Source organism: Struthio camelus, chromosome 8 (genome assembly GCF_040807025.1).
Source record: "Struthio camelus isolate bStrCam1 chromosome 8, bStrCam1.hap1, whole genome shotgun sequence".
NCBI lineage: Eukaryota > Metazoa > Chordata > Aves > Struthioniformes > Struthionidae > Struthio > Struthio camelus.
In genome coordinates, this window is record NC_090949.1 from 32,550,075 (window position 1) to 32,564,563 (window position 14,489).

General features: G+C 49.1%; 1 protein-coding gene across 1 annotated transcript; it reads right to left on the reverse strand.

Moving 5' to 3' along the window:
• Positions 1–1,290: 1,290 nt before the first annotated feature.
• Positions 1,291–14,418, reverse strand: CYB5RL (cytochrome b5 reductase like). Its single transcript, XM_068953214.1, has 8 exons — positions 14,360–14,418; positions 12,846–12,983; positions 11,999–12,251; positions 10,917–11,065; positions 9,620–9,707; positions 6,375–6,479; positions 3,998–4,201; positions 1,291–2,324 (listed from the first exon to the last, which is right to left on the reverse strand). The coding sequence occupies exons 3-8, from the start codon at positions 12,173–12,175 to the stop codon at positions 2,121–2,123; spliced, it is 927 nt and encodes a 308-aa protein (XP_068809315.1). The 5' UTR covers positions 12,176–12,251; positions 12,846–12,983; positions 14,360–14,418; the 3' UTR covers positions 1,291–2,120.
• Between the last annotated feature and the right edge of the window lie 71 nt (positions 14,419–14,489).

A 14,489-nucleotide genomic window follows, 5' to 3' on the forward strand; every position in this document is an offset into this window, starting at 1 on the left:
CTTCGCTTTTCCAAAGCGAGCAGCAAGTTTTACCTCAGGCCTTTGCAAAAAGGCTTCGGGGAGTCTTAGCCCAATCTCAGACGGGCAGATTTTTGAAAGCAAGAGGTGTCCAAGCAAGGTTTCCAGGGTACGTAATTTCCCAGGAAAATTTTTTCTCCTAGCTAGGGCCAAAGTAGGGAGAGCTACCAAGGAAAGCAGCTCCTCCTTTTCTCAGCCCCAGGCTAGGCAGCTCCTCCACCCCGCGAGGCTGCGGGGGCCGAAACAGGGCTCGGATCAGAGCTGAGAGTTAGCCTTGGATCTAACGTGGGCGACGTTCCTGGATCTTTCTGCGTTAAAACGCCAGAACGGCACGTTGTGCTAGGAGAAGGGCTTTCTCGTAAGCCGCCGCTCGATGACGTTACAGTAAAAGCTGCCTCCGCAGTGGATTAATTCCAGTCACTTGGGAAGGGGAGACAAATCTCACGGAGACGAGGGCAGCCTGTGCCGTTTCAGACCACGTCCTGCTCTGCGACGGCGCGCAGGGCCCGGGTGCCTCCAGGCTCTCCTCCTGTGCCGCGCTGCTGAGCAGCGTGCGAACGCGCACACATTCAGTAATTCGCACTGAGCTCTTTGTTACAGACCCCACTCTCACCTGCAAAACCGAGAGAGAAATGCTCCTGCGCCACAGTAGCAGCGCTGAAAACAGAGGATTTGCTGACCAGGCTTGCGTGTATTACATATGAGCCAGCAAAAATGCCAGCCTCGCTATGACAGTGAGCGAAGAAGCCAGAAACTTGGTCAGGAAGGTCACCTCCTCATTGATACAAGCTCATTGGCAGCGTCGCTGTTGGGAGCAAAGACAGAGCCGAGACAGCAGATGTAACGGGACCAGCCAGGGCCTGCGGGACTCTCATTCAGGCACCTTCACTGCCTCCCAGTACGCGAATCGGAGCCGTCATTTTAGCGCATGCTGCTTATTCTGAATAACTCTCAGACGACGTCCCCTGTGTACAAGGTGTACTATTCGATACAGGTAAAAACGAGACAGGGATGATAACGCTCGAGGGGAGCATCATCGTTTGTCATCACCCTGCAAACCCTGGGCGCTTCCAGCATCTCCGACGGAAAGAGGGGGAAGGGGCCTGCCCCCCTTGGCGGTGCTGTGCCAGGGCTGCAGTCCTGCGGCTCTGCCGTGCCTCGCGGGGCATCGTCCCGGGAAAGCCTGGCGGAGCTCCTGCCCCGCAGGTGCTCCTCTTGCAGGCTCTGCACCCACCCACCTTGGCAGCCCGCCTCCTCCGCAAAAGTCCTGTGGCAGAAAGAAACAGCTGTTTATTTGAAGAGAGCTTCGTTTTAATGAACCAGGGCTACTATACAACACTTCAGGGATGTGGAAAGCAAGCACCCATCCTCCCCGACAGAAAGCAGCTCCCACGCTGACGCTCTCTCCCACAGATGGTCAGGAGATGCTCCTAGCGCCCCAGGCAGCGGTACAAAGGGCGAGGGACCAGGGCAGGCGATGCTGGGGCACACGTGCACGTGCACAGCATTGTCCATAAGTGGTTGCAAAGGCTCTTTTCAGAGATCAGTACCTGCACCTCTGTATAACAGTGCATTAGGGGAAACCGAGGCACAGAGCGACTGAAGCGACTTGCCTGACCCCATCCAGTAAGGTAACGGCTCAGCCGACATGAACCCCACGGACGCCAGAGTACCAGGCCAGTGCTTTGCTGTTGCTTGGCCACAATGTCTTCTCCCCGTGGAGAATGAACGTCTAATAGGGCACAATAATGCACTGCAGATTAACACAGAATTCAACGCAAGCCACTGATCTTCATATTAGAGCAAAGGTGTTTACTGGGGTGCTTTTTAGTACTCTTAAGAGGTACCTCTCTTGAAATTGCAAGTGAAGACTTTCATTAAAATTACCAAGCTGTTCCCTGAGGCACGGGTGATTGTAGCAGCCAATCTGGAACGTCATCTGCTCTTTAACACGCTCACAAGAGTGGGAATGATACCAGAGACAAATATTTGATCCAAAGGCCTAAGAAACTCCAGCTATGGAGATGGTTGATTTGAAACAGTGTCTGCAGGGAAACAAGGATATCCAAGGCTCGGCCTAATATTGCGTGAGAAATATCCTGCTAAAAGACAAAACAGGAATTTTCTTCCAGTCCTGCCGCTTTCAAATATCTACTCATATCTTCATTGAATGCAGAGGAGCCACACAGTAATACAAATGGCTTTCTTCGACAGGAATTTATTATTGTCTTCATCAAGTCTTCATTTAGACGACCAATGTACGTGTTTTCCTGATAGCTCCAAGGAAGTTTTTCCAGTGAACTTTCCTGAAAAGTCAAAAGCTTTGCAGTGTGCCACAGGAGAAAGGACAACTGGTTACTTACAGCCACATCTCTAACGTCCCCTCACAGTACTGCAGAGGAGGTTTTTCACCCCCATGACGCCTTCTGGATAGGCCCATCCCGAGAACTGTGTCCTTACTGCAAAGCCCAGATCAAACCCTTCTCTACCAAGGGATCTGGCCACTCACTCACAGGGGACTGAACAAAAAGAGTGTAACTACTGCTAAGAAGCACTGCAAAACTTTCTCCTTTGAGAATCACTTCCCACCATTCCTCTTCTATCCCCAAGTCCTAAGTCCCAAGTCTGTTCTTCTCTCTTGCCTCCTCCATTCCCAAGTCTCTTCCAGCCCCATCTCCCTCAACCAAAAGAACTGAAAGAAGCCAACCCTGCTCCAAACACAGTTCTGATCCCGTGACAGGAGAAATGTTAGATTTCCATGCTGTTTGATCCAGTGGGGACTCCCGTTGCTATTAATGAGAAGCAGAAAGTGGTGAGATGTGATGGTGACAGGCAGCAGAACGAAATACTGAGACAGACAGACAGGTATGTTATCCTAAAAGGGAAGGTTTGCGACTCAGTGTTGGACGACAGCAAACCTGTTAAGAGAAGAAACGGGAAGGAAAGGGAGAGAAATACATGTGGGGCAGACGGTATGGACGGGGTGAGATGGGCTTCTAGCCCTTCACTGAGTGGAAGTTCAGGACCTTCTCATTGAGACCCACTGTCCTCAAAAGGGTAGCTACACTATTTCACCAGAGACAATTAATGATTGCGCTCCTATAGATCAGCCGAGGGGGTGCCCAATTCACAAGTACTCTTCTCTATACCCAGTCTCCTCAACTTGCCAAGGCCTTATGTGGAACGTAATGTATGAGGCAGAACCACCACAAGAGATACAAAAAATGATTCATCTGAGAAACTAAAAATGCAATGAGATTCATTCCCTCAGCATAAATAATTCTTTCTATAACCTCTCTGCAATGAAGACTCATTTCTGAAGGAAATAATTTTCAACTACCAAATCTGTGCAGAACACAGGCAACTTTGGGACCAAATGAAAAGGAAGAAGACTGCTCAAAATATAAGGCCACTGAGAGGTATACCCTCATCCCATGGATTTGGCATAGAAAACAATTTTACTGAGGAGGACGCAACTTCAAGAAGTTTGAAAATGGGTCAGCTGGGAAAAATAATTGCTAGGAAGTTGGTGCTAACATTCTAGAAGCAGAGAGCTGTAGCCATGAGCAGTGAATGAAAGATGAAGACAGATTAAGGCCCTGGCATTAAGAAAGAAGAAGCAGCTTGTTTGCTGTGAGTCTCTCAGAGTCAAGATTTCTTTGCATAAACGTTTAGGTGCAGCAACAGTCACCTGAACTGGGGGGAACGATCAGCGGTGAAGATGAATCAGTGGGTCCTTCCCAACAGAACAGCGACCAAGGCAGATAAAAGGGGGCAAGCAATGATGGTCACTTCCCTGAAATTCTCCAGATTGGCAGCAGAGTGAGAATATGTAGATTTAAGAACTGGAGGAACTGGATCACAAAATAGCCTTCTTGACCGGGAAAGAATTACGATCATGCTGACGTAAATGCAGAGGCAACAGAGGTTCAGGCACATAGAACCCCTGCATAAACTTATTTCCTATCTGTTTATTTACCTGGCTTAGGATGTAAAACATTCTGATGTTCCAGTATCGAGCCAGATCTTGGAGAAGAGGTTTCAAGTAAATGTTTCCAAATGAACGGAAGCAACCAACAAGAGTTACAAAGGTTTCATCCTCTTCATTTTCCGTTATGGACTGGAGGATGGGAAGCATTGGTGCGAGGCCGGTACCAGCAGCCAGCATGAGCAGCTCTCCATACTAAAAATGAAGCAGAGAATTTTGAAAGAACCATCGTGTTTGTAAACGAATGCCCTCATTGTCAGTTCCTCCCTGAGGCCACACTGGTATGGGGTCTCTTGTGAGCCCCTATATCAGCTATCCAAAGGATATGAACCAGTAAATTCAGATCTCAACGTGTATCCTTCTGCAAAGCCCATCCATAGTTAAAGATAGCACTTTCAGGATTTATATAGCAAATCTAATGAAAATGGATTTTATCCAAATCTAAACATTTCTCCAAATTTCTGCCTTGATTTCAACTCATCCATGTTTCAGTTGCAATTCAGTAGTACCCTTTGCTGACCCATTGTGGGTTGTTTTCCCACTGGACATGATCCCTGGGTTAATCTTGGATACTGTAAAGTATAATCCTGAATGTTCCCTGAGGGAATGGCTTCTTTCCCAACCTGATCAGTTTATCTTTCTGGTGCATCATCTGACTTTTCTCAAAGGACTACCAGGAATACCTAGCACTTCATACCTGCAGTGGGGATGCTCACTCTGCTCGTTTACCTGCACCAACGGAGGCACAGGACAAGGACGTTCGGGCCGGCAGGTGCTGTGCTCAGGAGGAGAGAAAGTTCCCAGCACTTTCTCCAGCTCAGCCAGCGTACCAGGGCGAGAACTGGGAATTAAGCCCCTATCCCGGGGCCTCCCTGCCTAAACCATATTTCGCCTATTCATCATCACCGGGGATTTGGTAGCCCCAACCCTATGCAGTCAGATACAATCTGCTGGGATGCTGGAGGCCAAACGACTTCCAGAAGTGGGATGCGACTACATGCAACAGAAAAGCATCCAAATGGGTTTGCTACGTACGTGGCCTAGTCCATCTCCTACTACCTTCACTGAAAGCGAGAGCACCTCTTTTACGTACATATCCACCTGAACTTGAAATGATTTCCTTTATACTACACAAACATTAAATTATTCAGAGTTAGTGGGAACTAGCAGTCTGTAAAATCTCACACAGTCAAGCCCTAAGTGCGGCCACCTCGCTACGAAGTAGGCTCTGCAGTTTCCACCCTACCTACCCTGAAGATCAGTAGCCTGTCAGAGGCGGCTGGTGGTGGGAAGGGGGTTGGCGTTCAGCGGCTGCTCGTGCTGTCTTTTGACTGAGCAGTTTATTGTGAACGGATCTGGTCTGCCCGAATCTGAACCCTGTTCTATTTGGCAACAAATGGAGGTAAAAGGAAATTTTACTGTAAAACTCACATTCAGGACCTTTGTTACAATTTATAAACAATAAACAGTTATTTTACAGTAAATTGTTTTAAAGACTGCTCAGGTGATTTGCAGACTGTATGTACAAGGATCACCCAGCCAGCCCCTGAGTGCAGGTACTTCTGGGCATGGCAGTCATTCTGTCCCAAATGGTATCTCAAAGCTTAAAGAACAGAAGTGAACAATAGCCAAAAACAGCAGGGAGAGTATTTCAGGAATCAGAACACAATTGTTTTGTACGGAGTTTGGCCGCTGGGATTTTACAGCCCTATTTTTAATTAAAGAAAAAAAGAAAGGAAAAGAAAAAAGGAGGAGGAAAAAAGGGCGTTGGGATCTTAAATGATGAGTGTTTCAATTCTGCTTCTCATTTGAAAGGTCAGAATTAAGTAAGCAAACTAGTGCGTGTGAGAAACCTTCCCCTTGAAACTCGATCTGCCTTTCTTTGCAGAAGGCCTTGAATCAGTAGGTGGGACCAACGTTTGCAGAGCGCCTGGGCGACGTGACACCTCACTGGAGCTGCTACAGTCAGGGAGTACCCAGGAGAGAAAAAGATCAACACCACTTCTTCGCTCGCGCTCAGTCACAAAATAGCAGCATGATCCAAACTAGGCAAAACCCAATCCGCACGCGTTGCTGGTGCAAAACAAGCTCCTGTAGTTTAACACAGCAAGAACTTCTAATGCAAGTGACGCCCAAAGAGCCTTGCTAGTATCTTCCAGTCCCTCCTGCCCATGTCCCTCTCCTCTTAGTTCTTAAATATCCTGCAGTCCAGCAAGATGTACTTTCTCCGACTGACTGCTGTAGTACTGTACAGTAACCTGGGAAGTTCCTAAAATAATCATGAAAACAGTAATCAAATGGATGTCTTCCCTTTGGAATAAGCTAGCCGCCACAAGCTGAAAGATCCTATGTTTCTTAGGGAACTAACCTTATTAGGTCGATATGGGAACCCTCCAAACGGCCCACGCCAAAAGACCACGTCTCCTTTTTTCCAGGTTTTTATGTATTGCGACATTAGCCCAGCTTCATAGCACTAATAAAAAACATTGCACAAAAGAAAAGAATAATTATACTCTGTTGGAAAGTTTCCCAGCTTAAAGTCAATTATAAAGTTATCTACATTTAAACAAGAAGGGGGCAAAAAACATTTCATGCGTTTAAAAAGAAAGATCATTCTATTTGAAAAATAATTCAAAGTTATACCCCAAACAAAGACATTTAAATTAAATCACATTGGATCCATTCCAGCTTGACTATAATGTAAACACAATCCACTCTCATGCAGTCTGAATTTTCCAAAATTGGAAAAAGCATAGCAGAGCTCTTGCTTACAAAGCACGCAGAGAAGAGTGTCTTGAATGCAAAGCACCCTCCAAGCCTTCAAGTGTTCTCCAAATCTCAGAGTATGGGGTCTGCAAATGCCTTCTGGGTACTGATAGTTATATAAACACTGCATAGTTTTTGCTTTATTCCAGTCTCTCAGATGCTGTGTTGATACAATTACTGACCCAAAGTCAGGTTTCTCATTTATAATACTCTGTTTTTGGAACAGAGCAGCTGTATGCTGAGGGATTCCTCCAAATTCCTGCCCCTCCCCTCCCAAGAAAGCAAGAAAGAAAGAAAGAGAAACAAAAAGTTATTCTGGGCCTCATGGAAGAAAGATATCAGCAAAAAACTGCCTTACTTTCTGCTAGGCACAAAAAATATTATCCAGGCTCTTGTCCGCAGGAGTGCTAATCTCGCTTGTGACTGACGAGAAAGGGCGAGTACTTGCCAGAAACAGAGGAGCAAGGACAGGCCAGAAAACGAAGGGACCATCCCAGCAGCCTTGCTATATATAATTGTTAGGACCGCCTATGGTTGGTGAGAGTGAACGTGCGCAAAAGAAGAGCCGCAATCTGCGGGACGTGGCGAGAGAACAACGGCCGGTCCAACCCTCACAACAAGCCAACAGGCAAAACAGCCGCGCAGGAGACTGGTCTCCCGCAGAAGCGACGCCGCTGATAAGCCTGAGAAAGAGCAACCCAACTGGAAGGGCAAAGATGGGATGCGATATAAGCCTTCGAAGACTCCAGCCTGTAAAATCTGAAAGAGGAGGGTATTTTCTGCACACACGTTGGATAACCCCAGTGCCTTGGCTGGCCACTAAAAAGCACTGTGGGCAAAGGAAACCGGTAAATCGCAGCAAGGCAAGGAGAAAGCGCGAGTGAGAGTGTGTTTGTGCTTGCAAGCAGTGCTAGCTAATAAAAGCATAGGTGCTCCTCACCTTGTAAAAACCTCACTTAAATAAGATATCTTAAGTGTCAAGAACAACTAGCATCAGTAGTCGTATTCAAAAAGTAAATACCTAACAGAGACGCAGCCAGCCTCTGAGTTACTGCCAGCAATATTTTGCATTCAGAGGGCTTCGGGCAGGTACTCAGTCCCATGCAAAAAGCGTGCGGCTACATCAGAGCAGCAGTATTTTATACCTACCTTTTTCAACTATATATGGAAACCCAAGACAAGAACAGAAAAGTCAGCCCCATTTATTGCCTATTCCCAGTGGACCAGGGTAACGGAAATGAAAATAATCTTTCTTTCACCAAAATTATTTCCAAAAACTGAAGTGAGAAGTGATGGAGTGGATTTAAAATGATTTTTTTCTAAATAAAAAGAAAAAATAATTATCCCCTGGGGGAAAATTTCTACACCCAGTTTTACACGGAGAAAAACCCTAACATTATAAAATCATTCAAAAAGAGGGTTTTGCTCCGTAAATGGCAACTCCCTCACTCTTAACTGTAGTATCACAAATGCAATGCTATAATAACAGGAGACAGAAGGGTCTGAACAGTGCTTGGATTGCATAGTAATAATAATAATATAGTACTCTCCAAAATTGCCTGAATAGTACGAAATATACCACAACCTACAGAGTGAGTTACAAAAATGGCTGCTTTACACTGGGTGTTACCAACCTCTTTTGTCACTACCAGAGAATAACTACAGCTCCCTTTGGGATGAAAGGTTCTGTAGAAAGGAAAGGTATCATTACAATCATTACTATTATTACTGAAATGCAAAACCTGTGAGTAATAAGCAAGTATACATGAAATTTCACAGCCATCCTGTGAATGTATCCTATTAATGCAACTCAAATGCAGCATTTCTCTCCCCTACCACACACCAATTGCCACAAGAATGGTGAAATGACCCTCCCACAGGTGATTTATAGGAGCTGTACACATTTCTAAAGAACAGGGCTTGTATCCGATCATGTAATGCATAATAAACCCCCAAAATGTGAAATCCTGGAAAACAGGCAGGGGACAAGCAGTCTCTGCAAGCCGCCTGGGACACCCAGCACTCCGAATTTCACACCTGTCACGAAGCACGTGTTCGCCCCCAAGGATTCAGCAAAGACATACAAATACAACATCAGAAAAATCTTCTTGAATTTGATATTCTCTACGCAAAACAATTATTTATAAGTGTCCTGCAGGCTATATTCAGACAAAATTTCCAGCCAAGTTCACCTACTGGGTTGTGTCCAGCAGGGCCAGGACACTTGCCCAGCACAGGGCTCTGCCACCCCATCTGCCCCGTCTGTGCCCGAGGGCTACGTCTTGGCTCCGTGGGCCACCCTGACTGCAGGCAGCTCCCGCTTGCGAACCAGAAGTAGCTGCCTATTGTCCGTCCATATTTTTTGCCACAAATCAAAACTTTTCATGAGGAGCGCCCTTCGCTCTGAGGAGTCTCTTTTGCTTTAAGCCAAGTAGGGAGGGTAAGGGCTGGGCAAAGATTCCCCCAAATCAGTGGCTCACCTGGACTGACAACTGGGTGTGATTTCAATGACAGACTGAGGAGGTAAAACGAAACCAGGGAAGGGGAATGGGCACCTCTTTCCGCAGCGGCAACAGCAAGGCTCCCGAGAGGCTCGCTCAAGCGCTTAACGGGGCTCATGCTGCAAAGCACTTGTTTGTGTGTCACCTTCCTCTACTCTCAGTTTTGTGGGGGGAAAAAAATGCAGTTTTTATCAGCAAAGCACAACTGCTTCAAACATCCACAGAAACAGTCCATGAGGGATTTGACGGAGTCTCACTTGATGTGCTGAGAGCGGGCTCAGTTCCTAAAAGAAAACACAGTCCCCAGCACCTTACACTCTAATCTATATTGTATAGGCTTACTTACTTTTATTAAAACTTCAAAGTAACCTTCTGCATTCCCTGGGCTAATTGGAGTATAGGCTCTCTGGACTTCCAAACCATTCACCACTCCTCTGAGGAGAAAAAAACAGGCAGCCTCTGTAACGTGTGTCACTGAGCGAGATATTACCAACACTTCTGCTCTTCTCCGGGGAGATCAGCCACGTCTAGTGGCTGCGGGAGGCAGCAGATAGTCTCCCCAGTGGCACAGGCTGTGCGCAGATGCAAAACATTTCCCTGTGTGCGGTAAAAATCTAGGGGGAACATAACCAGTAAATGCACCTTCTGTTCTCCTGGTGGTGGCCCTGGCTGTGCCATGCTTTCCACTCTCGGACGCATCAGTGGAAGGACATTTGAGCTGCTTTGTAAGGAGCAGCTGAATGCGCAAAGGAAAAAGAAAACGCTCTATTGGTAAGTTTGCTATGCCTTCTGGGCTGGGGACTGCCTTTCTTTCTCTGTTTGGAACAGCATCTGGTAATTTAATAACGAAAGTTAGGGCACAGCCTTGAACTGAAATTGTGTCAATACACACTGTCTTTTACTGTAAGTCTTCTCTTTCCACAGAAGATATCCATCCCACTCGTTACTACTGACGATGGTAATTGATTGAAGTGACCCAACCTTTTCCTCTGCTGTGTTATGAGAAACAGCTGGACAGAGGAGCGAGTACTTTCAACAGCCGGCCTGCTGTATACATCAGCTGTTAACGTACAAACCTCGACAGATACAGATCAGTGGCATCGTAACAGGACTTCTTCTATCTGATAGTGATTACCACAGATGGCTGAGAGACATAAACTTCTCCCACATGGCACCTTTTTGGCAAGCAATACGCTACACAAGAGAGTTGTTTTGCTAGAAATCGTCACAAAATGCCTGGACATCTGATGTGACACCGCGGGTGCAGTTACCCCAAGATATAAGATCCAAATACTGAGCTCTGGTCTGAGCGCAGTTCGTTGTCTTCACCCCAGTACGATGGAGTCAATCATCTCTTTTAAACATCTATTCTTTGACTCTCTCTCTCCGCAAATGGATTTTCTTAATCACACCTAGTTCTTTCTGACCTTCCAACACAAGGATAATACTAAAGAAAAATATAGCTTTGGAATGGCTTTTACCATAAAATTAGTAAAGCTAACGAGCTCACAAGTTCTTTCATCTGTATCACTGCAGAGATATAGAAATCATGATTTCCTTGGCATGAATCCTTTGTCTATTGGCAAAAACCTACACATTAGGTTACATAATGCAGCCTGTTTAACTAGCACGGAGAACAATACCTTAACACGATGTGTTGTCCTAAACTCAATCGTAGACTGCTATTTCCCGGTAATTCAAATTTGTACTGGTAGGTGTCCTCTGTTAGCTGCTCCACTGAGCTTACACTGAATGCAGTAAATGTATCTGGATTTAGTTCTGAATTATTGCTCTGCAAGAACAACAATAAATAATTACTTGGTTAGATGATGTCTTTTATTATTTCATTTTTCTTTTGAAGCAAATGTGTGTGTTACTTTAGTGCTGGAGATACTCAGAACTCCAGAAGAACATGTACTAAAAGGTAGGGCCCAGCGCAAATTTCAGCTCTCCGCTGATTCATTATCAGGTTCTTCAGTATGTACTTTGGGAGCTCAGATTTTTCCCTCCTTTGTTAAATTACATTTTTACACCTTACAGCATGGTCATCGTACTATGACTCATTGCAATCATGTTCTTGTGCGTGGAAACAAATAAAAATTACACTGCTAAAAGAGCTGAGCATTGCTTTGGGGGCAACTGTGAAACCTACTGATGACCATTTTGAATAGGAAATATCATTAGCTGTTTCACTACTAATCCTTTTTTCTTTATCCAGCACAGTTAATCTTATGTAAAAGGGTGCTGACAATCTTAAAATTGCACTGCAAAGACAACTACTTGAATGCTCCATCACATGCGATATTTTTTTTCATCCTCAGAATACGAATCTAAAAAACAGGGAAAAAATTAAAAAGCTCAGGGAAATGGAACTTCTCTAAGGAAATCAGCAGCAGAGAAAACGGTGATCGTCTTTGCCTCTCGCCTATTCCCACTTTTCACTGAGGTTTGCTCTGTTTGACTGGCGTATATGTCCACGGCACGTGGTCTGGCAGGAACAGCTGCAGACCCAGTGTTTGGGATACCAGGGAGAACCCAACGCTTGGAAAATCCAGGTAGAGTACGGGCATGGGAGAGGGTGTCTCTGAGTGCGCTTCGGGGAACTACACTCAAAGCCTTAAGATACCACTTTAATCCACCGCCCCATCCCTCGCTGATCATCACAACCCCAAATGCCAGCGAGTCCGATCAGAGCACTAGCTTTAGGATGTGACGATAAACCCACCTGTCCCTTCTTTTCCGTCAGGAGGCTTTTGTCCTGCTTTGCTTTGGCCCGTTCCCATTGTGCAAGCTCTTTCTCATACACATCGTAGATGCAGGGCTTGCAGCCGCTGCCGCAGCACTGAGCCGGGGACGGTTCCCGGGGCTTGAGAGCCAGCCAGTCGTCCTCATTCCCACTCATGGCCAGCAAAACACAAACCCGGCATCAAAACCAGCTGCCGAGGTGGTAGTTTCCAGTGGGAGAGTGGCTCGGTCACCTAGAGCAGAAACATCTTAAACATCTGCAGCCCAGTTCATCAGCACGGCCGCTAAACACTAACCTCCGAGCTGCAGCCTGCTGGAGGACTGCTTTCGAGGTGGAGGGAGGGAAGCGGGCTGAAAGTGGATTTTAGAGCCAAGAAACCAGAAAAAAACTTGGTAAACTTGCAGGCAATGAACATTTTGGTTTATCAGCAGATTTGATTCTGGCTTAAAACTCAGACAAGCAGGAAAGGACAAGAAGCACGTGTAGAGGGATTTTTATTTCCTACCGCTACCCTTGGCTCAGACAGAGCTATACTTTGTGAACACGCTTCAAACAAAAAGCAAAATAACGTCCTCTCAGATACTGTTATTTTTATGCAATAGTTAGCTTAATATTATTCCAATACATTTACACCTGTATCATTTAAACAAAAGGAAGTCCAGAGGAAATTATAAAACCACAGGTGACGGGGCTGAAGACTTAGCACTTGGAGCAGCTTCATTTTCAAGGCGCTGTGCAAGCACTAATTAATCTTCCCCCCTGCAACAAAAGTATGATTATTCTAATTTTGCAGGGGAGAAAAGGAAGCCAAAAAGATTACCACTACCATTCGCAAGAGGAGACCCTGATTTTACGCATCCCGTCCGGGCCCGGGAGGCACCGAGCGACTCCTTCACGGCCTCGAAGGTGGCACTCAGCGAGCCGGTGGCACTCAGCACGTCCGAGACCGCAGCCTCCCCGTTTCCTGCTTAGACAACCAGTTTAAGTGACAGTTTTGGAGATGCGACCAAAGCCAGAGTCCCTCATTAATCAAGAGCGCAGGAACTGGGATTTGGCCGCGTTTTCTCCGCGTTCACCCCAGCGAAGCCTCCGACTTCTGGCAAGGCTGGCTCGCGCCTCGCCCGGCTCCTCGTGGGGGCGCACGGACGAAGGGCGAGGGGGCGGCAGGGCCCAACGCGCGCCGAGGAGAAAGGGGTGCTGAGGCCTCCCTCGGCTGATTTTGGGGGCCGTTGTCCGGGAGCCAGCCCTCTGGCGAACCCGCGCGCGCCCCGCAGCCCTGGGCAGAGGGGGCAGGTGGGGCGCCTGGGGGAGCAAAGGGAAATAGGGGGGTGCCTAGGGGGTACAGAGGGGTGTTTTGGGGGGGGGCCGGGGCCTGCGGGAGCGCCCTCGGGGGCACACAGGGGTGTTTTGGGGGGCCAGGGCCCCTAGGAGCACCCTCGGGGGCACAGAGGGGTGTTTGGGGGGGGGCCGGGGCCCCCGGCAGCGCCCTTGGGGGCACAGAGGGGTGTTTTGGGGGGGGGCCGGGGCCCCCGGCAGCGCCCTCGGGGGCACACAGGGGTGTTTTGGGGGGCAGGGGCCCCCGCGGGAGCACTCTTAGGGGCACAGAGGGGTGTTTTGGGGGGGCCGGGGCCCCTAGGAGCACCCTCGGGGGCACAGAGGGGTGTTTGGGGGGGGGACAGGGGCCCCCGGGAGCGCCCTCGGGGGCACACAGGGGTGTTTTGGGGGGGGCCGGGGCCCCTAGGAGCACCCTCGGGGGCACACAGGGGTGTTTTGGGGGGGGCCGGGGCCCCTAGGAGCACCCTCGGGGGCACAGAGGGGTGTTTTGGGGGGGCAGGGGCCCCCGGGAGCGCCCTCGGGGGCACAGAGGGGTGTTTTGGGGGGGGCCGGGCCCCTAGGAGCACCCTCGGGGGCACACAGGGGTGTTTTAGGGGGGGCAGGGGCCCCCGGGAGCACCCTCGGGGGCACAGAGGGGTGTTTGGAGGGGGGGGACAGGGGCCCCCGGGAGCGCCCTCGGGGGCACACAGGGGTGTTTGGGGGGGGCTGGGGCCCCTAGGAGCACCCTCGGGGGCACAGAGGGGTGTTTTGGGGGGGGCCGGGGCCCCGGCAGCGCCCTCGGGGACACCAAGGGGTGTTTTGGGGGGGGCCGGGGCCCCCGGGGTGGTCGGGGGGGGCCCTGCCGCCCCCTGGGGGGGGTCCCTGCGCCCCATGCGACGGCCCCGACCCCCCGGGAGGGACCGTCTCCCAACTCCCCTCCTCGCACGAGCAGGGCCTCTCCTGCCCCCCCCCCTGCTCCGCGACTTAACAACGTGCCGTTTGCCCTCCCCCCCCCGCGCCCCTCACCCGCCGCCGCCGCCGCCGCGCGGCCGCCCTTGGAATTTGGCGACGCTCCCTTGACGGCGGGCCGAGGGGCGGGGGCAGCGCGGCGGGCCAGGCGGCCCCCTCCCTCCTCCGCCGCCATTGGCCGGCCGTC